A 27,809-nucleotide genomic window follows, 5' to 3' on the forward strand; every position below is an offset into this window, starting at 1 on the left:
TTACAATTGCGTTTTTCAACCATTTCGGTAGAGTCAAAGTTGACCAAACATGGTTTTTTTCTATTTATCGTGATTTATATGCAAATATTTCGAAAATGAGAAAAGCTACAACCTTCAATTATTTTTCGTTGTATTCCACATGAAATTGCGCACATTTTCATATATAAAACTTTATGTAACGGCTAATTTAAAATGGTGCAAACATTACCACAATCGCACGTATGATTTTTTTCGGAAGAGTTACCGCGCGGACGTAAGGAAAATGTTATTTTTTTCATAAATTCACCATAAATCGAAATATTGTGCTAGAGACTTCCAATTTGTTACAAAATGAAGGTAAATGATTGAATATTACTAAAATATAAGAGTTTTAGCTTACAATTGCGTTTTTCGACCATTTCGGTAGAGTCAAAATTGACCGAAGGTTGAAAATTTGTCACTTATCATTTTTTATATGAAAATATTTCAAAACTGATAAAAGCTACAACCATGGGTTGTTTTTAGTTGTATTGTGCATGAAATTGCGCACATTTCCATATATAAAACTTTATGTAACGGCTAATTTTAAAATGGTGCAAACATTACCACAATCGCATGTATGATTTTTTTCGGAAGAGTTACCGCGCGGACGTAAGGAAAAAGTTTTTTCATAAATTCACCATAAATCGAAATATTGTGCTAGAGACTTCCAATTTGTTGCAAAATTAAGGTAAATAGTTGAATATTACTACAATATAAGCGTTTTAGCTTACAATTGCGTTTTTCGACCATTTCGGTAGAGTCAAAGTTGACCGAAGGTTGAAATTTTGGCACTTATCGTTATTTATCTGGAAATATCTCAAAACTGATAAAAGTTACAATCATGAGTATTTTTTTGTTGTATTTTAAATGAAATTGCGCACATTTTCATATATAATACTTCATGTAACGGATAATTTAAAACGGTGCAAAAATTATGTCAAAGTGACGAAATAGTTTTTGAGATGTGTCACTGATACTTTTTAGTGCGATAAGAAAGAAATTCGCGCTTGCGCGCCTGCGTAACGATTGTAAACAAAACAACGCCTTGATCCGTGAACTCCCAGCATCCCCCAAGGCGCGTGATTCAAAAGTTTTCGGCTGGTAGGCCTATAAGTATTTTTCCGCGAATTTTTAAAAAACTTTTTTGAGCCGACGTATGGTACGTCCATTCGGAAATCGGGGGAGATTTTGACTCGACGTTTAATATATCCATTCGGCGTTTAAGGGTTAGTACACTGGAAGGGTGAGTTTTGCTCAAAAGACTTGCATATTTTTAAAGAGGATGATATTCTCCATCGATGTCCTTCGTATGTAACTCGTGTAAAAAAACTGGGATGGGATGTAGCTATCCTTTTAACCTTCTCCTCCAGTTACCTACCTGTTACCAACAAACCATCATTGTTGGACATGAGAAGATACAAGTTAAAAAAATATAAAAGAAATACTAAATAGCGTCGCAAATGCTTTGAATATGGCCACATTCAAAACCCATATGAAAACAATAAAAGATGTTCTTTGTGAGGACGATAATTTTGATGAGTGATCACTCTCCAAATTCTAGGGCTTGCTGTAGGTATAAATTTGAACAAGAAGTGTTGGCAGTAGCTGATAATGAACATCTCAACATTAGCGAAACAAAGCTCATGATAGTGGGGGAACAAACAAATGTGCCAACTCTACTACCTATGCTTCTGTAATAAAACTTATGAAAAATTCCACCAATGTAAGGCCACCAATAACTGCGCCTTATCGTAGACATCGCAAAACTGCTATTCCTCACTGTAAATAGTAATGAAAATCTCCAAACTGATCAGAAACTATTGTTGGCAAGTGCCTTAGATTCCAATACTAAAGACTGTTCTTTCAAAAGCACAGAAAATTCATCCTCCAAAGTCGTTCTCTAAAACAAATGAGCCAAAATCAACTAATAGTCTAGGAAGATGTTTTAAAAATATTTCCAACAGGAATAAGCCAAATGAGCAATCCTGATTAGATAAAGCTAGTTCAGAGCCATCAATTGTCACAGCCACAAACAAAAATAACAATGAACCTGCAATTACAACCACCAAGAAGTGCAGAAGAAATATGTCCCCAGATAATGATAGTTTTGAAATAAAAACTTAATGGGTTTAATCTTTTGGAAGAGATCTCTCCGCCTAGAAAGGTTGTTCCAAAAGTAGTTATAGTACAAAAACATGCATACTGGGATAAATTCAGTAAGGGTGTCAGTCTAGATAGGGGGTCTTCAGTCCTTTCATTCTCATCTAGTTGCATCTGATTACTTTATTGAACCTACTTTGATGAATGCTGAAGGCTCGATTCCAAAAGCAAAAGGAAAACCTCATATGCCTGCAGTTCCTTGGTCGAACAAGACCTGTAGTATTTTGAGGGAACTGACTAGGAAGTGCTACAGACATTAATGGATAAGCTCCAAGACCCCACTGAGAGTGGCGTGGTGCAAAATGAGGAAACTGAGTGGAAAATGTGTTGTCACCATTGCCCTCATTAAAAATAAACGACACTGATCACAGAGCCCACTGAATTTGCCAGTTTGCTAGGAAAACAATTTTCTAAAGTTTATACCCCTAACAATTATTCTCCAGAATTTCAAACGATTAGGAATTTTGAAATGACTTCGAAATTTGAATCTGGAAAATCTGAACCATACAACTACAAGTTTTCCCAAAGAGAATTTTGGGAGGCGCTCTCCTCAAGTGAATCCACAGCTCCAAGTAAGGGAACAATCATATATGAAATACTTAAACACCTACCAGACGATGGCAAAAAAATATTTACTCAAGATTATAAACAAAATTTGGGAAAGTGGAATTTTACCCAAGAACTGGAAAATATCTATAATTGTTCCTGATACAAAGCCACTAGCCTCAGACAAATCGGTTTTACCAGCTATGTGTGTAAGCTGATGGAGAAAATTATAAATACTAGACTAGTTTGGCATCTGGAAACCAAAGGATTAATATCGCCATTTTAATTTGCTTTTAGGAAAAACTGCCCCACCCTTGATTTCTTGCTGAGGCTGACCAGCCAAACCCAGCAAAGGTTTTGCCAAACAATGTCAGACCATCGTCATATTTATTTATTATTATTTTTTTTTTGTTACCTCGAGAAAGTGTATTACACTACCTGGAGAATTGGCATCATAAAACAATTGCACAAGATGGGTATATGTGGAAGAATTATCTGGTTTATATATTCCTTTTTAATGGACAGATGTTTTAAGGTAACAGAGGGAAACTCCCTCTCCCAACCTTTTATGCTGGAGGAATGAGTTCCTTAAGGAAGCGTTTTAAGTGTGATGCTTTTCAGTGGCAATAAAGAATGAGGTTGACAATTCTTGCCTCTTGTTGAATGCTCGATTTTTGACGATGACCTTGCAGTGTATTGCACAGGATATGATTCCTTGTTAGTATGTAAACTTTTACGAAGGTCTTATTAATGCTATTACTACTTGGGCTGATGAGAATGGTTTCAAACTCTCCTCTTCCAAAACAGTTCCAGTAAGATTACCAGGTGCGGGCATGTGGAGAGGTTCCCACGCTTACCATATTTGACGGCATACAGGACGCACTTTTTTCTCAAAATTTTGGCTCAAAAAATTGCCCTGCGTGTTATAGTTAGTTATTTTATTGACGAAATTATACAGTTATTGGTACAAATTTGTCCACAAAGAGACATGGTACAAAATAAACAAAGTGGACATTAATCTCTTCTATTCTTGCAGGTACATGGCCTACAAAGAAAAAATACATAAAAATACAACTTCTTGCAAATCACATAAGCCCATAAGACAATAAAAAAACGAAATAAAGGTACTTACTACAGAGAAAAAAAACGTAGTCACTTCACTATCCAGCATCAAGTCCCAACACATAATGCTTGAAAAAAGGAAAAGCTCATTTGAAGAAAAACATAAAACAGAAGACAAAGCTGCACATTACTCATAAATACGAAGAACTTCATAAATATATGTACCCAAATCAACAATATTACCATTTTCATTTAATAAAGTACTCAGAGACTCGTAATTCAAGTTGGATATCTATGCCTACATGGCATTGACAGAGGACAATTGATCAGAACGTGTGACTCGTCCTGAATAGAGATATTATCACAAGTACACACTCTAAACTCTGGAGGAGTTCGGCTCCACCTACCTGTTTCTATACGAAGGTTATGGGACATGAGTCTTAAACTACTGAAAGCTACGTGAATATATTCAGAGAGATATAATTTATCAGTATATAATTTGTGCATTACTAAGTTGGAATTCAGTTTGTTTCTGTAAGTCGCATATTTCGTTGCTGAAGCTGGTCTATGCATCGTAGGTGAAGTTTGAGACCTCTCGTAGGCCTAGGTTAGTCTTCTCTCTGACACTCACTAACCCAGCTTACGCTCAGTACTTTTATCTACCCTTGTAAAACCTAGCACAAGGAACTGGATGTTGTACACAACATAGTGTTGTGAATATGCTCAGTGGCTTTTAGAGCTTCGCCTGTTGAAAGCATACTATATGTCGATACAGATCAAGGCAAGAGCTACGTTGTGATATGTGGGTAGAATCAAAAGTGCTTCCAAAAATCCCTATTTTCAAGCACTAAAGGAAACAGACTCGAAGTTTTTCTGTTACAATAGCTTCTAAACCATTCCAATTTGACTGAATGAGGAGGTTAGGGATATTCATCTTAAATCCCAGATAGTCCTGAAATGAGAACATCCTGTAAATCCTTCTTGGCTTATTCCAGAAGCATTAGTTTGTAAGAAATCATTTAACGAAAAGAACTGCACTGAAGAAGAGGTTAGGGGAAAATTCTTAGAGCATGAGTTACCCATGCTAATTATGTGAAGATCTATGCAGGTGGATGTTGGTTGTGCTGTTATCCTTGGAAATACAGCATACACAGATATATTACCTGACTCTGCATCAGTATTTACCACTGAATTAACTGTTGTGGTCTGTGTCCTAGATTTAGTTTTTCAAAGTAGTGACACTAATTTTGTCATACACTCAGATTCTAAAAGTTATATAATTTATTTACTCTTCATTGCGGTGCTGAATGGCCTTCTTGGCCCCACTGCCTGGGCTTTTGCCTTAAATATCATACATCCATCCATTCAATATTTATTTAGATTAAATTTTTAGCAATTTTCCACTTTTGCTAAAATTTATTGGACTTGATAAATAGAACAAAATATCATAGCTGGAACTTAGTTTATATATCCAAAGGTAAATAGTGGGAACTGTGGCAGGACCATCAACTGCCTGATAATGTTCGGACCTGAGAGTATCAGGGCTGCACCACTGATTCCAAGGGGGTCCAATTCTGGGGATTAAGGTGGGAATGATTGTATTCTTGCAATACTCTCAGTCCTAGCAAGTGGTTTTGGCTTACGCTCAGGCCACTCTAATCATGTTGTGCCATCCCCTGCTGGATAGGGTATGGACATGGATATTTGGTAGTCAGTTCTCACTTGTGCCATTGGTGGAGGAATAAACTCTGTAAAAGGCTGATGATATCTTTTTAATGTTTTGAGGTTTATTTTATTATTATTATTTTATACTTTACTCTTTATGTTTAGCAGATTTAAAGATTAAAGCACCCCTGTGTCCTTTGATGGAACCTCCTCTAATAGCCTATCTTTTGGGGAAAAAAACTAATGTAATTACACTAGAATGCTCCAGTATAAAGCAGACGCAAATAAAGCAAATATCTTGACCCAACCTTGATTCACTTTGACTCCCTCTTTGGGAGTGGAGTTGGTCAAGATTCTTGACCTTAATAACAGAAAAGAAAATATTGCCATTGAAATTAGAAAACTTCTTGTTGAATAGACATTAAACTATTGAAATGTCATCCAGACAAATAAAAGGCCAGATGCGGTTGACATAAACCCCAACAAAAGCTGTCACAAAATTACTCAACTATAAAAAGTACTGATAAAGTATAAATGTACATATATAAAAACTTGACCATAGTATTCCTTGATTATCATTAAGAACCATAGGAAAGAATATATTGATGGATTCCCATAAATAAAGATACAAGATTGCAAAATATACAACGTAGCCAGTAAATGGAGTAATGAAAAAGCACTGAGAATAGCAAAGGCAAAATTTGAAGGCCAAGGCTTGCCCTTAGAAATTAGAATATTAAAATCATTGGGCAAAGGAGAGAACTGAGATCATATGTTTCAAAACCACTACAGTACCACAATTGTAGTAAGTATAGACATGCAGGGAAAAATTGCTGTGATACATCTGTTTGAGTGTATTGTGGATCTGACAAACATGCCACTCAGTGGAGGTGTGGTGAACCAAAATGCGTGAACTCTGAGCAGCCTGAAGAGAGTTCTGAACAAAATAGAATTAAACAAGTAGAGGAAGTGGAAGAGCTAAAGAAAAAAAAATAGAGCATTTGGAAAAGACCAATCAAGAACTCCTGAAACTGGTTAGTTTGGAAATGGAAGTGACAGAACCTAAGTTCACATTAACTGAAATAAACAAGTTATTTCAACCTGTGCTAAGTACAACACAGATAAATGCTCTCATAACTAATAAGCCTGTCAGTCAATGAAGACATATCATGAGCTTTCACTCTCAGAAGCATGAGCACCAAATGCTATTCATATTTGCGAACTAAAAGAGGATTTCCTCTCCCATCAAAAAGTACACTGAACAAACGAGCGGGCAAAACCTGAAATGTGAGCCGGGTATTTTGCATTCGGTTCTGTCACTGATGAAGGCAAAATCAGAAACAATGGCGGAAATAGAAAAACTTGTCGTTATTTCATTTGATGAAATGAATATTGCTAGTAAGTGGAGTTATGACAAAGGGATGGACGTTTTGTTTGAACCTCATGATAAAGTTCAAGTGGTTATGTTAAGAGGTTTGATGGGAAGCTGGAAGCAACCCATATACTACCAATATGATGACTCTAATGTGCATAAAAAACTGACTGGTATTATAAATGTTGAAAAAGCTGGCTTTGCTGTTGTGGCAATTGTCCATGATCTTGGCCCTACTAATTTGCGGGTTTGGAAAGAATTCGGGATTGATCCTCTTAACCCTGAGAAAGTCTTTTTTTTAAAAAACCCATGTGCTGACAGGAATATCTTCATATTTGCTGATGCTCCCCATTTGATAAAGTTAATTAGAAATCATTTTCTGGACCACGGTTTTCTTATGAAAAATGGAAATAGTGCATCTGATGCTTGTGTCCGTGAAATGCTAATAAAAACCGTATCAGAGTATGCCTTAGCATATAAAATTAATGAAACACATATCAATGTAAGTGGCTTACAAAGACAGCGTGTAAAGTATGCTGTACAGCTACTTTCAAAGTCATGTGCTAAGGCGTTGTAATTTTTAGGTGAAAGGGGCTTACTAGAGAGCAACAATTGGAAGAAAACTGCCGATTTTATAGCTACAGTGAATGAATGGTTCGATGTCATGAATTCCTCTATGATGTTCGGTGACATAAAAGCCCGCAATGCATTTGGGATAAATTTGGATAGCCAGAAAAGTGCTCTACAAAAAATGGTTGAAGCTATGCTAGGAATGAGGGTAAAAAACCCAAAATTTAATTGCCTTTACAAATTCCAAAAAGGTGTGATATTATCATGCCACTCAATGATTGGGCTACATAACATGCTAAAACAGAGTCATGACATTTCTTTTTATTATGACATGGAGATTAAATCAAGACTGTCTTGGAAGTTTTTTTGGATTCATTAGGCAGATGAGGGAGGGGTTCTCATGATCATCCCAATACAGTTAATTTTAAATGCAGATTGAAAAACTTTTTGCTAGGTAGGGATATTGAACTCATTAGCGATAAGGCAGACTGCGACAAAGGATATGAAAACCTTGACCCGTTATCCCATGAAATGGTATCTTCTGGACGTGATGGAAACAGACCTGATAAATCTTTCCATGACAGGGAACTGGCCTTAGAAATATGTATGACAAACATAATTTTTGGAGACCTGGAATTTGATGTGGATCTTAAGAATGACGAAATGTTCTCTGAGGAAACAGAATTTGCTAAATGTCAGAAATCAGGAGACACCACGGGATCTGTTATCGAGGAAGAGTCCTTAAGATATATCGGTGGATATGTAGTGAAAAAGTTTTCCTTTAAATATCCAAATATAGGGTACATTGTTAACAGCAAGACATCAGAGACATGGGTCCTTTATATAAGTGAAAGAAAACTATGCACCATCAGACGACTTTTTTTCTAAACTAAAAATTTGTAGAGAAATTTGTACAGCAATTCATGGCTATGGTATTAGACCAGGAACAGAATGCATAAAAACAATGGCTGCTGAAATGAAATTGCTGTCGCTGGTGTTCCTGACAAGGTTGTGGAATTTTTTGCCAAATTATCAGTATTTTAGAATGCGGCACCTCAACAATATTATCGACATGAGTAAAAAGAAACAGAGGACTTGCAGGAGTACAGTAAGAAAAACGAAAACAGCAACTTAGTTTTTCCCCTCGGGGTCCACACCTGGCTCGGTGACAAACAAACTCATGCATATCTCAATTCCATCACCATTAAACTGTCATCTTTGTTCTATTAATGTTAGGATTAAAATGAGAGTTCATTGTACCAAACAACTTTTTCTATGTTAATCCTTAACTCATGTAGGATTTAGTACCAAGGACAACTTTTTTTTTTACGTTAAATCATATCTCTTTGGTTAGGGATAAGTGATAGTCGATACATTACAGTATTTGTGTTCCCTTGAAAGGTACTCTATACCCTATGACTTTTTGTTTAGAAGCATCAGATTATAATGAAACTGATGTATGGTCTGCCATAAGGAAATTCTGTACTCCAAGTAAAACAAAATAAAATAAAACTATTTATACCTAAAGAAGTTTTTTTTTTTTTTTTTTTTTGGAAAGGTATCCTTGCATTGTGTTACTACGTATACCTGTCAGAGTCAGTGCTGTCAGGGGAGACTGTTCGTAGTGTGACGTCATGCGCAGAGGGAACGTATTTCCGCTCAATGGTGCAGGACCAGGAGGTCGGTGTTATCCCCTGTAACTACCACTGATCATCTATTGGCCATAGCACATTACGTTGACACAACGTCTGCTCCAATGTATTAGCTGGCATCTCAGGTGTGCTTTATCCTTGGTAGATGGACCACTTCCATAGCTATCAATATGACAACAGCATGTCTGTAGGGATAAAGTATATGCTGCACATACAAACTGGACAGACAGGGATATGATATGATGGACTTTCTTTTGGCTGAGCTTCAGTGATTATGAAAGCTGTGCACCACAACTGCTGGTCAAAGGTGATGACAGGAGTTGGGTTGTACCTGCTAGCATGGTCCATAATATACTCCAACATGGAGCGCACACAAGTAGGGTGAGATGGCATGAGATCAGTCATGGGCAAGATTATGTCAGCTTTTTCCAGAATGTTGGATGTTGTGATGTAGCATCTGCATGTACCCTGACCACATAGATTGTGGTTTTGGAAGGTGGAAGGCTACTGTCCTCATCAAATCGAGGCTGTCATTTTGTATGTCTCGAAACATTTTAGTATTGGTATACATAATTTTGAAAAGAACTCTCTTTGGATTTCTCTGTTCAACCAGATTCACTTGAGCTAATTGCATGATGACCACCATCTCCACTTTGCATCGTGGGATTTTCCTGGTGCCCTTGACAGCTGGGGTAAATGTTATCATTTGGCCCATTACATGGACTGACCCATGGCCATCTAAGGTTCTGGAGATGTGGTCAACATTGTCTGCTTGGTGCTGGAGGAAAGAGCCTGCAGTTTTTTCTGGGAGATCAACACCTTGCACTGCTGCAGCATTGCATCTATACTTGTTTGCTTCTGTGTATGCAGAAGCCAAGTTTGCTCATCATATTAACCAGATCACGGTGACCATACTTGTTTTCGAGTGTCACACTGAGACCAACTTGCAAGGTGGAAGAAATGAGCGAGGGCATTAGGATTGCATGATAGCCTGACCAATTGAGGCCACATGCAACTATGCATTTCTGCTCTTGATAATGCTGCTTAGGAGCATTCACAATGAATAAGGGAGGTATGCAACATTTAAATCAACAGAACACATTTCATCTAAATTTGGATACTCCAAATTATGAAGTTCCATGAAAGTGATCTGTTCTTATGAATTCCCCAACTGTTTCAATAAGTTTGTCCATATCTTAGAGATCTTTTGAATCACTTGCTGTGTATGTGCTTCTTGGATAACAGTTTTAACATTGGACTTCAGAGTACAATATTAAAACATTGTCTGATGGTGGTAATTGATATCCTTTCATCATAGTGGTTCTCCAGCTTTTGCTGTAGTTTCTTGAGGATGTACACATCCTCCTCAGTCATGCCACTCTTTCTCATCATAACAAGAGTCTTGTGTATTAAAAATATTAGAAATTTTTTGGAGCAATTTAGTGGAATTTTCCACTTTTTGAAAAATTTTACTGCTTAGGTGAGTCTGAGAAAGGATCGTGCTTGGAAAGGGGTGGGAGTTGTGGTGGTTGAGTTGCCACCCGATATGGTTTGGACCTAAGAGATAGTGATTGGATTTTCCTATTGCCATCTTGAGGGTGGAACCATCTCCAGGGATCAGCCCATTGGAATCCAGGTGGGGCTGGTGTTTGGGGAGGGGACTCCCGGCTTCTGTCCTAAAAGCCCACCAATACGTTTGGAGTGGGGAGCCAGTCTCCATTAGTGTGGGCAGAACTCCCAGCAGGCGGATTGGCTTATACCTGGGCCACTGCAAGCATATTGATGGTATCCCCAAAGGGTAGGGTATGGGATGGACTATTGGGAGTCAACTCGCACTTGTGCCATTGGTTGAGAATGTAAATACCTAACTAAACCACGATACTTTCTTGATAAAACCAGTTTTGGGTGTGTAGGTGAGCCGGTTTGTGTGAGATGGCCTGGTGTGTGTGTGCTTAGTATCCTGGGATTGCTTTGAGGGCTTCAACGGTTTGTTGGGGTGGGGAGTCTAGGCATTGGAGGCTATCTCGGTTTCCTTTTCTGATGTGCTGTTGGGGTCTTAGCAAGGCTCTTGGGTGGTGTTGGGTGCGGGCTTTTTGGACTTCTGAATGTGAACTGGCATAATTCTATGGATTTGGTAACTAGTTTTCCCTCCCCTGGATCCGACGACTTACTGGCACTGGCAATGACTTCTGGCATGAACATGGATGTGAGCTTGGCTATTGGACAGAACCAAACACTGAGACACCAGGGTGCTAGTAAATCTGGTGGATTTGATTCAAATTGTAGAGTCCTTCATTGCACTAATATATATTTTTCATTAGATTATGAGTGTTTGTACAGTGTAATGAAACAAATTGGAAATGTGGAAAGAATGAAATTATTTCTAGAAAAAGACAAGCAGTCATTTTCTGTTTATGTTAAATTTTCCTCACCCTTGGAAGCTAGTGAGGCACAACAAAGACTCCATGGGCATATTCTCAATGATTCAGTTCTTAGCACGAAAGTGTTTTCAGTGAAAAATTTAAATGATGAGCCATTTGATTTTATCCCTAAGAATGAAGAACATGGACCAGCCCTATGTACCAGAGTGCTTCCTACCCCTATATGGCATGTTGCTAGCTACAAGGAGGGAGAGAAAAATTTTATAAAGGCTGCTGAATGTATTGAGAGCAAGGTATGTTCCATTCCCATTGGAAATTTAAAAAGTTATGGAAAGAACTTGCTAATAAAAGTGGGTAAATGACACCCAAGCAATTTTACTATCTAATTTGAAACCTCCTGAAAGTGGAAACATCGAATGTATGGCATCACATAAATTCTTTAACACACTGAAAGGGGTAGTAAAGACCTGCATGTTTTTGAAGAGGAGGAGATTCTCAATCAATATCCTCCTTGTGTATCTCATGTAAAAAAAACTAGGAGGGGATGCAGCTACCCTTTTAACCTTCTCCTCCAATTACTTACCTGAAACTATCATTGTTGGCCATGAGAAGATGCAAGTTGAAAGATATAAAAGAAATCCTAAATAGTGTCGCTAATGTTTTGAATATGGCCACATTCAAAACTCGTGTGAAAAGTGTGAAAACAAGAAAAGATGTTGTGTGTGCTCTGTGGAGCATGATCATTTTGATTGTGAAGCAGCCACCCAATACTGTTTTCAATGTAAGGGTGATCACTCTCCAAATTCTTGGGCTTGCCTCAGATATAGATTTGAAGACAAAGTATTGGCAGTGGCTAATAATGGGGGCAAACAAAAGTGCCAAGTCTACCTGTGCTTCAGTAATTGAAAATAGGCATCACACAGCTGCTACTCCACAGACTGTAAATAATGAAAATCCCCAATCTGTCCAGAAATTTTCATCAACGAGTGCCATGGAGTCCAACACCAAAAGTTGTACTTCCAGAAGCACAGAAAATTCACCTCCCAAAGTCAATACAAAGGTGACTAATATGATAGTTGCAGGCTCACCTCTAAAAAAAAGGGAACCAAAATCAATTAATAATTGAGGAAGCTGTTCCAAAAACACTTCCAACAAGAATAAGCCAAGGGAGCAAGCCCAATTAGATAGAGCTAATATGTAGCCATCAATTGTCACAGCCACAAACAAAAATGAAAACAAAACTTAATTACAACCACCAAGAAGCGCACATGGAATACATCCCCAAATAATGATAGCTTTAAAATAAAAACCTCTATTGGATTCAGTGTTATGGAAGAGATCTCTCCGCCTAGAAAAGTGGTTCCAAAAGCTGTTTCAGCCCAAAAACATGTGAGTTCTGATCAGTCTTGCCACCCTAAGACGATGAACATTGTGATTCTGTTCTGATCAGGTTCATAACCAGAAATATGGTCAGCCAAAGACCCTAAATCCCAATTCAAATGAAAAGGGATTAAAGAAACAATCACTTGTAAAGGAGAACTTTCCTCTCCAAACTAGGAACAGTACTTCCCCTCTAATGAGTGGGAAGTAGCACATTTTACCACCTTAATTAACCTTCATGTTGGATAGCCTTCAGTGGAACTGTAAAGGCCTCGGAGCCCATGCAAAAGACCTTAAAGTCTTAACTCTTGAATCCAATCTAGGGATTATATGCCTGCAGGAGACAATGCTAGGCAACTCTTCTTATAATCCTTGACTAAATTATTCAATATTTAACGCCTTTCCCCCAAGTAGTGGTCGGGCCCATGGAGATGCTGCAATTATTGTCAATAAATCTCTGCAGCACTCCACTATACAATTAAATACAACTCTACAAGCTGTTGCTATTTCAGCCATCTTGGGAAAGAGGATAACAGTCTTCTCCTTATACCTTCCACCAGATCTTGCTTTTAACAGTGAAGATATTTAGTCCTTAATTAACCAACGTCCAGCTCCTTTACTTCTCCTAAGAGATTTTAATGCCCACAACCCCCTATGGGGAAGTCGATTTCTAGACAGTAAAGGGAAATTAATCGAAGACCTAATTGATAGGAATGATGTTACCCTATATAATAATGGGTCAATGACTTTCCACAGCATTCATGATCATCATTTCTCTGCACTGGACCTTAGTATCTCTTCAACAAGTATCCACCTTGATTTTAGTTGGTCTGTTAACTAAAATTTAAATGGGAGTGATCATTACCCGATCCATTTGAAATATGCTGTGAATGGTCCATCTGAAGTTTTACCGAAGAGGAAGGTAGAAGATGCAGACGGATAAATTCAGTAAGGGCGTCAATCTAGAAGGGAGTTTGAGTCATTTTATTCTCGTCTAGATGCTTATGACTTTATTGAATCTACTCTGAAGAGTGCTGAAGGCTTGATTCCCAAAACAAAAGGCAAACCTCGTAGACCTACAGTTCCCTGGTGGAATAAGACCTGTGGTTATCTGAGGAAAGTTACTAGGAGGTGCTACAGACGTTAAAAAACTAGTGGCTCTCGTCAGTCTAAATTAATCTACAAACGTGCTGTAGCCAAAAGAGAAAGTTGGCTTTACTATATTAATGACAAAAACTCAAACACTCCACTGAAAGTGGTGTGGCGCCAAATAAGGAAACTGAGTGGAAAATTTGTTGCATCACCATTGCCCTCATTAAAAATAAATGACACTGAATACAGAGCCCACTGAAGTTGCCAATGAACTAGGAAAACACTTTTCTGAAGTTTCCAGCGCCAACAATTATTGTTGAGAATTTAAAAAAATTAGGAATTCTGAAATGATTCTGGAATGATTCGGGAAAATCTGAACCATACAACTACAGGTTTTCTTTGAGAGAATTACGGGAGGCGCTCTGAAATGCTTAAACACCTCCCAGACGATGCCAAAAAATATTTACTCAAGATTATAAACAAAATATGGGAAACTGGAATTTTGCCCAATGACTGGAAAATATCCATAGTTCCAATTAAAAAGCCTAATAAAGATGCTTCCCTAGCCACCAGCTATAGACCAATAGCTCTTACCAGCTGTGAGTGTAAGCTGATGGAGAAAATGATAAATACTAGACTAGTTTGGCACTTAGAAACTAAAGGATTAATATCATCATTTCAATTTGGTTTAAGGAAAAACCGCTCCACCCTTGATCCAGCAAGGGTTCACCAAACAATGTCAGACCATCGGAGTATTTTTTGACCTGCCTGGAGAATTAGCATCATGAAACAATTGCACAAGATGGACATATGTGGAAGAATGATCAGATTTATATATTCCTTTTTTAACGGACAGATTTTTTAAGGTAAAAGTGGGAAACTCGCTCCCAAAGGTAAAAGTGGGAAGCTCTTTCTCCCAAAGGTAAAAGTGGGAAACTTTCTCCCAAAGGTAAAAGTGGGAAACTCTTTCTCCCAACCTTTTGTGCAGGAGGAGGAGTTCCCCAAGGAAGCGTTATAAGTGTAACCCTCTTTTTAGTGGCAATGAATAGTGTGGTTGAAAAAATCTTGCCCTCTGTTAAATGCTCACTTTTTGTCGATGACCTTGCAAAGGTCTATTAGTGCAATTACTAAGTGGGCTGGTGAGAGTGGTTTTAAATTCTCCTCTTCCAGAACAGTTGCAGTAAGATTTACCAGATGCCAGCGTGTGAAGGAAGTTCCCACACTTAGTTTAAAAGGATCTATCATTCCTTATGAAAAGGAAGTCAAATTTCTGGGGATGATTATTGACCACAAATTAACATGGGCCAGCCACATAAATGCCCTAAAGATTAATGCTAAGAAATCTTTGAATATTTTAAAGGTTGTTTCTGGATTAAGTTGGGGGGCTGAGAAGAAATCCCTTTTGAAGCTATATGACTTGCTATGTCGCTCCAAGCTAGACTATGGCTGTCAGATCTATTCTTCAGCTTGTAAAACCAAGCTAAAGGAATTGGATGTTGTACAGAACATATGGTTGAGAATATGCTCAGGGGCTTTTAGAACTCCTGTTGAAAGCATATATGTCGACAAAGATCATCTTCCCCTTGATCTAAGAAGGCAAGAGCTAAGGTTGTGATATGTGGCTAGAATGAAAAGCCCTCCCAAAAATCCCTCCTTTCAAGTACTCAAAGAAACAGACTCGTGGAATTTCTCTGGTACAAGAGCTTCTAAACCATTCCAAATTCGATTGAACGAGGATGTTAGGGATAACCATCTCAAATTCCAGAAAGTCCTTGAAGTAAAACATCCAGTAAATCCTCCATGGCTTATTCCTGAAGCATTATTATGCAAGAAATCGTTTCAGGAAAAGACTGTATTGAAGAAGAGATTATGGGAAAATTCTTAGAGCACGACTTTACCCATGCCAATTATGTGAAGTTTTATACAGATGGATCAAAGTCAGATAGTGGTGTTGGGTGTGCTGTTATCCTTGGTGATACAGCATATACAGCTAAATTACCTGACTTTGCATCAATATTTACAGCCGTAGTCTCTGCCCTAGATTTAGTTCTTCAAAGTAGTGACTAATTTTGTCATATACTCTGATCCTAAAAGCACTTTAGAAGCTATTAAAAAAATTTAATAGCTTTCATCCGTTAATTCAAAAAGTTCAGGAGTCGCTTTTTTGTATATATTGTTTGCATAAGTCAGTCTCTTTCTGTTGGGTCCCTTCTCACTTGGGGATTCACGGAAACGAGACTGCAGACAGGGAAGCGAAAGCTGCTAGCGTTTTATCAGAAACAACTTTCAGAAAAGTGCCTCATACAGACCTAAAAGGTCCTATTAGGTCTTATGTATTAAGTAAATGGCAAGAAAGGTGGATTTCTCCTCTTCTTGTCAATAATAGTAGGATAGAAATATTTATAAAAAATATACTGTCGTGGCCTTCGTCATTCCAGCTTGACAGACAAACAGAGGCTATTTTAACCAGATTAAGGATTGGGCACACTTATTTAATCCATCAGTTTATTTTAGAAGGAAGCAGCCCACCAGTATGTGCTTACTGTGACGAGATACAAATAGTGGAGCACATTCTGATGGTTTGCCCCAGATATTTTAACCAAAGGGAAATATATTTCCAGGGTAAATCCCTCTTGAACATCTTGGGAGATGAAGCAGATATTTCTGCTCTCATCCCGTTTTTAAAGTGTTTACAAATTTTTGATAACATTTAATTAATTATTTATATATCATATCTTACAGATTTTTAAAGACATTAAATTATTTTTAATATATAGGACACCATCCATTAAACTTCATATTTTTATTTTATTTATTAGTCACAGGTAATTTTATGAGTCATTTCTTTCACTAATTCATTAATTAATTTACCACAATTCAATTTATTTAACCTTCATTACGGCGATGAATGGCCATCCGCCTGTCACTAACAAGACCCTACCGAGGACCGTACAGAGAAGGTGTTCCTCACTGCGACCAATGGCTGCAAGGATTGGGTCTTAATTGACCGGCTGAAGCCCCCCTCTATTCCTGATGAAGACGACACCTCAAAAGGACCTTGCAGGATCGCTGAGGCCATTCAAGGACAGCAGTCAAACTCCCCAGGTCTGTCACCAGGGGCGGCATCCTGCTGTTTTGACTCTTTAGAAGATGAAGAGCCAGAAGACGTTCCCCGGCAGATGGCATCACGGACCCACGGACTCCTCCACCCTCTAGCAAGATACTGATGACCAATCATCCAATAATTATTACCATAACCATTGTCTTGGGGGGGAGTACCTGTAAGGACGGCATTTCCACCGAAATTTCCGTCTTCCCATTGTACCTACCTTTTCACATGTGCTAAAATGTAGAGCAGTTTGTGGCCTTTCCGCCAATATATATATCATCAAAATATGTATCCTGTATGCATAAATATATGTATATTTGTAGGTGCAAGAAAGCAAGTCACAGCGGGACTGTTCCCTTTTGCATGTGCGTGTGACGGATGCTACGTTTCGGTCCACACAGCCTCCTTATATGTATCTGTTTCTGATCAGTAAAGGTAGTAAGAGTTTCTCCTTGTCTCAGTCCAGTCCTCACAATATAATACTTTTATTCAAGACATTTAACTAATCTAATCAAAATGAAGTAAATATTCCCTGAGATGGGAGCCAGCATTATGCAGATGACTCATAGAGCATACTCACCTAATGTAAAATTACTTGTTAGCTGATGATCAAAGCCATTTTTTCTCAAACTGGACTGTGCTATTGAACAGTTCGGGGAGAGACTCCCAAGACTGCCGGACAACTTGATCCAAGAGGAATTCGACGCAAGGATCAGGTTAGGAAGGACACTTAACGCCTTAGTGATGACAGAGGTTGCCGCCAGGACATATGGTACGGAGCCTCTGTTTAAGCTCCTGGCTAAGGCACAAACCCAAACCGTACAGTCGGATCTGTACGACTTTGTAACGGCAAGACGAAACTGCAGGAAACATGTCCTGCAGGAAGCAGCTATAAGACATGAACCAAATAAGTTGCTATCGTCTTCAATCTGTGGAGCAGACCTCTTCCCTGCAGCTGCTGTAAATGAGGTTCATCATGAAGCAACCAGGCTCAACCAGAGCCTCAGGGTCCACTGGGGTCTTTCTAGCAAAAGGAAGCCAGAAAGCACCCTCTCGAGTTCTAAGAAACTGAAGAAGCCCAGGAAGTTCCCGAGCTTCCAGGCACAGCAGCAACAACAATTCGTTCAGGCAGTCCCGGTTTCACAACCAGTGCAACCGTCGACTTCCAAGGCCCAGAACCAGCCCATCCTCCTGTTGATGCCCTAGAACCAACCCTCGACCTCCTACACTTTCCCCAGCTTTCAATCCAGTATTCGAAAGCCAGGTGTTTCAAGCCATCAATAGGTTTGCAAGGGGAAGCAGAGCTAGGGGTGCATTTCGACAGAGGGGTGGCGGAAGGGCACCCAACAGGGGGAGACACTTCCGTGGAGGATGCGGAGCACTTCCTGCACAGTCACAGTGAGAACCCTCAGGTAGGAAGGAGGCTGTTCCTCTTCCTACACAGGTAGGGATTCAGCAATTGAGCACTAAGTATTGTGTCCAAAGGGCTGGGATGGAGTTGGATCAAAGGTCCTCCTCCATCCAAAACATTCCTTCAGGTTCCAACGAAGGAATTGACAGAGTATGTGCAAGAGCTCCTTCAGAAAAGGGTAATATCAAGAGTCAAACATTTAAAAGTTTCAAGGACGCTTTTCAGCGTGCCAAAGAAACACTCAACAAAACGAAGAATAATCTTAGTCTTGTCCCATCTAAACTTATTCATTTGTTGCGACAAGTTCAAAATGCTGACTATTTCACAGGTGCGGACCTTACTTCCCCGTGGGGCCGTCACCACCTCTATCGATCTTACAGACGCATACTATCATATCCCAGTCGCGAGACACTTCCGCCCATACCTAGGCTTCAAGCTAGGAGACCAGGCATTCTCTTTCAAAGTGATGCCCTTCGGGCTGAACGTATCCCCCAGGGTGTTCACGAAAATAGCAGAATCAGTGGTCCAACAACTGAGGTCACAAGGGATAATGGTAGTAGCGTACCTCGACGATTGGCTCATTTGGGCAACAACCGTCGAGGAATGCCTCAAAGCCACAGACAAAGTAATTCAATTTCTGGAACATCTGGGATTCCAAATAAACAAGACCAAATCTAGGCTAACGCCGGAGTCTCGTTTCCAGTGGCTCGGCATTCAGTGGGACCTGAACTCCCACACTCTGTCAATTCCGTTGGCTAAAAGGAAAGAAATATCCAAGTTAATAAGACAATTCCTCAAATGCAAACAGACGTCAAGGAGAAACCAGGAAAGGATCCTAGGTTCCCTTCAGTTTGCATCAGTCACAGACGTTCTGTTGAAAGCAAAATTGAAGGATATAAATCGAGTTTGGCGCTCAAGAGCAAATGTCAAATCTCGAGACAAGTTGTCAGTAATTCCGCCGGTTCTTCGCAAACGTCTCCGCCCCTGGGCGAAGGCCAAGAATCTGTCCAAATCAGTTCCTCTCCAGTTCCCTCCTCCGGCGTTAGTTATCCATACGGACGCCTCTCTAAGCGGGTGGGGAGGATACTCCCAATTCAAGAAAGTTCAAGGGACTGGGTCGCCTCAGTTCCACCAGCTTCACATAAATGTATTGGAAGCCATGGCAGTATTCCTCACTCTGAAGAGGCTTCTACCAGCCAAGAATTCCCATATAAAGCTGGTTTTGGACAGCGCAGTAGTGGTACACTGCATCAACAGAGGAGGATCCAAGTCAAAACATGTGAACCATGTCATGATAACCATTTTCTCTCTAGCAACCAAGTACAAATGGCATCTATCCTCCACCCATCTGGCGGGAGTAAGGAACGTGATAGCAGATGCCCTGTCTCGATCAGTTCCTCTAGAATCAGAGTGGTCCTGGACAAGCGCTCATTCCAGTGGATATGCCAAAGGGTCCCAGGTCTCCAGGTGGATCTTTTCGCATCTCAAGCAAACCACAAGCTCCCATGCTATGTGGCCCCCAACCTGGACCCTCTGGCTTATGCCATAGACGCCATGTCCATAGATTGGAATCAGTGGAGGATTTACATCTTTCCTCCAGTGAATCTTCTATTGAAAGTCCTGAGCAAACTCAGGACATTCAAGGGACAAGTAGCTATAGTAGCCCCGGATTGGCCCAAGAGCAACTGGTATCCTCTCCTCCTGGAATTGGGTCTCTGACCTCGACGGATTCCCAATCCCAGCCTATCTCAGTCAGTACAAATGAGGACTGTGCTTCCTCAGGAATTCTCAAAACCCTAACTTTATGGACTTCAGTTTGCGGCTAAGAAAGATGCAAATATCGATCCCCAGAATATCCTTTTCTTAGAATCGGATAAGAGGGAATCAACTTTACGTCAGTACGATGCTGCTGTAAAGAAATTGGCAAATTTCCTGAAGGAAACAAACACCCGAACCATGACAGTTAATCTAGCTATATCCTTTTTCAGATCCTTGTTTGAAAAAGACCTAGCAGCTATTACTATTACCACTAATAAGTCAGCTTTAAAGAAAATCTTCCAGTTTGGCTTTAAAATAGACTTATCAGACTCCTACTTTACGTCTATTCCTAAAACCTGTGCTAGGCTCAGACCTTCAGAAAGGCCTAGTTCAGTTTCATGGTTCTTGAATGAAGTTCTCAAACTGGCTTCAGACACTGACACACTGACAACGTTTCATGTAACTATTTAATGCTATTAAGAAAAACATTACTCTTACTAAGTTTGGCCTCAGGAGCCAGAATATCAGAACTGTTGGCCCTTTCCAGAGATGCTGGACATGTGGAATTCCTCCCCTCAGGAGAAGTCTTACTATCTCCAGATCGTAGATTTCTAGCCAAGAATGAGGACCCCTTAATGAGATGGGCCCCTTGGAAGGTCCTCCCTCTTCCACAAGACCCTTCTCTTTGTCCGGTGACGACCTTACGAGCCTATCTGTCCAGGACATCTTCTAGATGCTCAGGCCCCCTCTTTATGAGGGAAAAAGGCGGCACTATTTCAATAAAAGGGATTAGACAACAAATCCTCTATTTTATCAAACAGGCTAACCCTGACTCATTCCCTAAACCCCATGACATCAGGGCAGTAGCCACCTCTATCAATTACTTCCAACATATGAATTTCGATGAATTGAAGAAGTATACATGCTGGAAATCGCTGACAGTTTTTAAACGGCACTACTTAAAATCCTTGGAATCTCTTAAATTTCCGGCAGTGGCAGCGGAAAACATAGTTTCTCCTGACACTGTTCAGTAGTTGTAGTCGAAGATCCAGATCTCCATTCTACCTGCCTCACCAACAATTCACCTAACCTTACCGTCATGTTCAATTGGGTCCTTCAGCCTTAGCTGCCTAAAAAGGCTACTTATGGTGATGTGCCCCTTATATTTTTGCTAGGGGCACTCACAATTGTAAATATTGACTACTGACTGTAACCATTTAGTGTTGTTTTCCCTTATTTTTTTGCTAGGGAAACACACTTATATGTATATTAAGATATTCATTCATATTGTTTTATAAAATCTAGTTCTAAGTTATCATAAGTTAGTTTAAGTTTAATTTTAAGTCTAATTATATGTCTTAAGCTAACATTCCTTGTATTAGGTAAAGTTAACTTTAGTCATGGTAACTTGTAAGAATTTTACAATTAGATTATATTCACTTATTTTCTTTCTTTCGTTTGATTGAGACCTTATTTTAATTTCCAACCTTGTGCTAATTCTCTGGTACTATTTCACGAAGCGACACGAACTGAGCCCAGAAAAGGGATTTTGACGAAGGAAAAATCTATTTCTGGGCAAGGGTTCGTGTCGCCCAGTGAAATCCCACCCTGTTCTCCCACCCTTGCTCCCAAGGTTGGCATCTAACTTCAAGGATGGCTACGAGAGGCGCTGCAGTCGGTGTGGTAGGATGTGTAGTAGTAGTTGCTGGCGCCGGCCATGTGTCAGCTCTCTCAGGGAGGGGGATTTTGATGGAGGAGAATTCTAAATGAAAAGAGTTTCGTGGTAGTGGTCTCACTCGCCCCAGCACCATACCGACACCCTCTTTTATTTAGGGTGAGCGAGTCAGTTACTCTGACATCCCCCTATTTTTATTTTTCTCTGGTAATGTTAGTATCATTTACCTAGAAATAATGAACTTAAGGAATGCCCCTTCGGTGCATTCTTGCCGAAGCCACCTACCCAGGCTTTCAGGGTGGCCGATGTGGCGTCCTTCACGGCGGCAGCCTGAAACAAAGGGTCATTGTAGTCCTTACAACGAAGCCCTGAAGATATACTATTAAAACTTATGATTCTAGATGATTATAAACAATCTTTAACTAAATTGTCTGACAGTATATACCAAGAAAGAGACGATACCTACGCCGGTATATACTTACTCCAATAGAAAACTGTTCCACAAGCTCGTAGCATATGGAGCAGGCTTCGTGATGCCACACAATCAATTCATTGTGGCGGACAGCACAGGGAGCGTGGGTCCTGCAGACCTCATGACCACAAGGGTCCTGCAAGACGGCGTTACATCCCGCCTCCTCACAGTTGGTAGCCTGTAAGTGAACAGATACATAAGTATCAGCCTATACTAACAGGACCCGTCATAAGATATGATGCTCCGCTGCATGCCGGAGTAGAATATTTTTTTTTTGGGGGGGGGTGGGGGGGGGGGGGGGGGGGCTATAATCCTCTCCTGTAATCCGTGTGTGAGAGTCCATAGGACTAGGTAAACTGGTTTGAAAAACTCTGGTACACCGGAGCGAAGATTTCCGCCAAACCAGATACCTGTTCATACACATATAGTACACAGAGGTGAGGGTACAACACAGCGGAGAACGTGAGAAGATTATCCCTAAAGTTAAACAAAATAACACTAAACAAAAACAAATAATGTGTATGCGGAGCCTACCTCCGCTGTAGAGCCCTTCTGCCAACCCACGGGGCACATGGATGGTGAGCGGGTGCTCCGCGGGAAGACGAGAGAGACTACAACGACCATATACAGGGGAAGCATGTAAGGCCTACTCCGTATTCCCCGCCCAAAGAGCTGGCGGAGCCAGCTATACCCGTAAAGATAGGGAGGGAACAGGAGAACAACCATAGAACGCCGGAGATTGCCCGGCGCAAGCTGGCGGAGTGGCCAACCCAACCTGAACACACCGGGACCTCCCCGAAGCTCAAAGAAAACGTGACCGGTCCAACAGGACCCCTGTTAAAGTCCGTGACTCCCGTATCCCCCCTGGTATGGAGGAAGAGGGGAGGGGTGCCCGGATGGTTGCCATAGCGACCGTGAGCGAGCAAGGACCAACCCTCCCTCCACGTGGGAGGAAGGGGAGGGGGGGGGGGACTGGGACCAGGGCGATCAGCTAGCTCAACGCGAGTGCATGTGGACCACGAGGTGATAATGCAACAAAACATAGCCTGGATCAGACTGATCAGCGTGAGCGCAAGTGGACCACGAGGCGATAATGCAACAAAACATAGCCTGGATCAGACTGATCAGCGTGAGCGCAAGTGGACCACGGGCGATAACCTGGCAACAAAACATAGCCTGGATAGCTATCAGCGTGAGCGCAAGTGGACCACGAGGCGATAATGCAACAAAACATAGCCTAGGCCACACTGATTGCCCCTAACATGCAACCCATAATAAGTACATCGTAATAAAAGAAAAGAAGGAAATCACGAGTGGGAGGAAAAGGGAGGGACGTCCAGGAGAAGTAGGCTAGTCTCCCCGAAGGGGAACGAGCAAACCACTCGGGAGCTGGCCTCTGCCGATACGTAAAACGGAGGGCGACGGCCAGGATGGCTGGACTAAAGATTAATATCAATAGAATAATCAAAATAATAACCCACATGCCTAAACACCTAGAGAAAGGGACATGCATGCATGAACACTAATCTAAGGCTTAGGCAAAGGATTTCCGAATAGTACGATGTAAAGCAATAAAATGGAGTGGAAACTTCTGTACCACATAAAAATATCTCATGATAAAGGCATATATACACAAGGAATAGATACCACTGTATGGAAGACCGAAGTAGCTAACCGAGCACGAGGCGAGCCGGCAAGGCGAGCCATGCGCCAGACCAGGAAGACTATTATTGAACCTAAAAAATGGTAAAAACAGCTCCTGGCTGGCTAAAAGTAGTATATAACCTTTCGAGGTACTTAACTTAGCTGCGGCGATAGCTTGCAATTCCATCTAGAGCGAAAATAATCCCAAAAAGTGCACAAAAACACAGAGCAATTTTAGACACGTGTGTACAGAAGTTCGCTAACGAAAAGGACGGCCACGAGAGGCGCTGCGGTCGGCGTGGTAGGATGTGTAGTAGTAGTTGCTGGCTCCGGCCGTGTATCAGCTCTCTCAGGGAGGGGGATTTTGATGGAGGAGAATTCTAAATGACAAGAGGTTCGTGGTAGTGGTCTCACTCACCCCAGCACCATACCGACACCCTCTTTTATTTAGGGTGAGCGAGTCAGTTACTCTGACATCCCCCTATTTTTATTTTTCACTGGTAATGTTAGTATCATTTACCTTGAAATAATGAACTTAAGGGATTATTTCACGAAGCGACACAAACTGAGCCCAGAAATAGATTTTTCCTTCGTCAAAATCTCATTTTTATGATTTTCTGGTCCCCTTGACTGTAAGGCAATTGCTAGTGTAATGTCCCAGTGTTGGCCATCCTGGAAATCAGTAACCATCTGAAGCTCAAGGTGGGGATGGCTAGTAGCTACATGCTTGCTAAGCTTCTTTGGGAGGGTATGGTAGGTGATGCCAGTGATAAATAATCTTAGTTTTAGCCGAGAGGGAATTGAGATGGTAGTATCATGTCATATGATTAAATACATTCTGGGTGTATTACATTCATTATGATTGTCCTTAAGTTTATTATGATTGGGACAGTGGGTGGTTTCAAAGCCTGGATATCCTTGATGAAACTGGAATGATTTTCATGTTGGTTTGTATCATATTGATAAGCTGTAGTTGACTAATTTTTAGCTATGAAATACATTTAGTTTAATTTTTATGTTATGGAGATAATTTTTATTGCTCAATTATTTTGAGATTCAAGTGAACATAGTATCATGCTTTGAAACAAAACTCAGTTTATGATAGGTGTTGAATTATCATTTTTTATTTTCTAGATGTGGGCGACACAGAGGAGCACAAAGATTCTGGATTTGAAACACGTCTTTATGATACTTCAGACAATTTTGATAGGTCCAATGAATTTTCCATGGAATCCGTAAGCACAGATAGTAAGTTTGCTACTACATCATCCAACAAGACCAGCAGAATCTTAGGTCAGTAAAACAAATGTGGTTACCTGTGCCCCTTATAACCGTAATGAAAACTTAGTGAAAATTCACGAACCAAGTACTATCAGGAAAGACATGTTCATGAAAACTCCCAAGGCAATGTTTTGCGTGAAGATTGAATGCTTTCTCTGGATTAGTGACGTGCAGTTATATCATCTTGAAAGTTATTGAATGATTAGTACCAAGACGCGTTGCCATGATCAGAAATAGAGTTTTTATTGTTTCGTTAGGTGTTATTCTAGGGTTGCACTTCACAGAAATTGAAAGTAAACTAAGGCAAAGCTATGTTTTGAGTCGTGTTAAGATTCATGAGTCAGTTTTTAATGTTTTCCTTCAGGTAATTTAATCATTTGTGATGATAGAAATTTCCTTGATGAATAATGTGCATGAAACCCAATATGCAAATTCATTTTGCATATTTTGCAATAAGCAAAATGTGTGACTTGGGCCTTAATGAAGTGGTGGCTCATTTCATTTAGGTGGAATTAAGCATTACTTATACCTTGTATATATATATATACATGTCTTAGTTAAGGAATTTGTATATATACATCTTTGTTAAGGAATTATATTTATTGAGTTTTTTGTGAAATTTATGCATATACAACAAATCTCTGTAATTTTATAAAACAAGCGTCATTCCAAAGCAAAACAGAGGTTTGCAATTTCACTTCTTTTGAGCTTCCTTTAAAGCTTATTTTATCAACTGATCAAAGTTGCACTTAGGTTGGTATGTTGATATCAGGTTTTATTTTCAGGAGTTCTGATAAATGATACATCTGATGAAATTTAAAGGGTGTAAAATTTACTAAGATATTATTTTCTTGTTTTGTTATAGACCTGAGTTTTGACAATCTTACACATATTTTTGTTGTGACTAATTACTAGGAATGGTGTGTGTGTGTGTTTGTGTACTTTCTGTTTTACAGTAGAACATATTTTTGTTTTGAGAATGCAACAGCAAATAATGTCGTCAATTTGTTGGTGGGAAGGCAACCCAAATTTACTAGGCTAAAGGTACTCTGAAAAGTTTTGATGAGGTTTTTTATAAATATTATTGATGTATATATATGTATAGTGATAGTCACTGCCACATAATATATCCATTTTTAAGAGCATAGGAGCCCAAACTTGTAATTATTATTATCCATATCAAGAGGACACATATTGTATTCTATGGAAACCCTAATTTCTATATAGGCTGACAGATGTGAATTATAACTAGTATTTGTCTAAGAATAGTCAGATATCAGCTGATATATGCTACACCAATAGAGTTTAATGTCAGTGCTTGTGAAAGCATATCTAATCCAGTCCTCTAGTTTAAAGGTGATGTACAGTAGTGGACTATGTACTTGGTCGAACTATTTGTTTTTTAAGATCTCTCAATGTTTTGTAGTGTTTCATCTCATACCCCAATCATTTTTTAAGCCTCATATCAGGGCCTAGCAGTTAGGCATGTCAAATAATACTTTCTCATGTTCTTCCATCTTTCCTTAATGTTTGTTAGATGCTAGATATTCTGCCGGGGGAGGAGGGGGGCATTAACGCCAAGAGACAGTATGCTCCGTTCGAGTATAACTTACCTCAGAAACCTTTAGTAGTTTTCTTTTTTAACTTTTGAAGGCCATTCCAAATATTTATATTTGAGAAGCTGCTGTATGAATTTTAAAGTTTTCATTCGTATATAGTAGTGATAGATCAGGTAGATAGATATCTTTGCTGAAGAGTAAATTTGTCAGTAATATCCTTTGTAGATAATTCAAGATTTGTGATTTTCATCTATGTTTCACAGGTAAAATATCTATTTTCACAAGGGATCCCATCTTTCCTACTACGTTTTCACCACATGGTTTCCCGAGTTGTGTAGCTCTCAAAGCTGTGCCAAATAAGGTGGCTTTCTGTTGAAGATGTTTCAACTACTCCACCAATTTTTAAACAACAGTTCAGTACTTATTCTTATAGTTTAGCAAATTTATAGTAAATTTCAGTAGTATAAATGATACGTATTTGTTGAGTAGAAATTGTTTTAAAATTTGATATAATTTTTCATTGTGTTTCAGTTTAACCTTTAAACCATTTTTATAAGAGCAGGGAAAGGGGAAAAGTTTGTTTAAGAGAGATATGGCTAGCTGGTCACGGCAACTGCAACCATGAAGTCCCATTCTGACTAGTCTTTCTTGAGATGTGCAAAATTCTGTACTACAATAAATGAACAAGAAGACCATTGTCTTTTTATATTCAAAACAAAGTTTTAGTGTCTCGTTTAGGAGTAACCACCATTTCCTCTATTAGGTCTGATTTTTCCGTCATAGACAGAATGTATGCGGACCACCACACCATTGAGGGGGATTGCAAGGAGAATTTTAAGTTTGGTGGAGAAGAAATAAAGTTCAAATACTTGGGCCTTATAGTAGGAGCTCTTGGAAGAATGGATCAGGAAGTCAGTTGGAACAATTGGAGAGCTACCTCTGGAGTCCTTTGTGATAAAAAGTGCCACTGAGGAGCTCTTGGAACAATGGATGAGGAAG

The 27,809-nt window shown here is 39.7% G+C and overlaps 1 protein-coding gene across 2 annotated transcripts in view; it reads left to right on the top strand.

Annotated features, from left to right (window-relative positions):
• Positions 1-26,044, top strand: part of LOC135205894 (uncharacterized) — a 330,705-nt gene extending 304,661 nt beyond the window's left edge. For both annotated transcript variants that reach the window (XM_064237117.1, XM_064237116.1), the window contains exon 8: positions 25,105-26,044. In XM_064237117.1, coding sequence (XP_064093187.1) covers positions 25,105-25,271 — 167 coding nt within the window. In that variant the 3' untranslated portion in view covers positions 25,272-26,044. The remainder of the gene's footprint in view (positions 1-25,104) is intronic.
• The last annotated feature ends 1,765 nt before the right edge of the window (positions 26,045-27,809 follow it).

Source organism: Macrobrachium nipponense, chromosome 11 (genome assembly GCF_015104395.2).
Source record: "Macrobrachium nipponense isolate FS-2020 chromosome 11, ASM1510439v2, whole genome shotgun sequence".
Classification (NCBI taxonomy): domain Eukaryota; kingdom Metazoa; phylum Arthropoda; class Malacostraca; order Decapoda; family Palaemonidae; genus Macrobrachium; species Macrobrachium nipponense.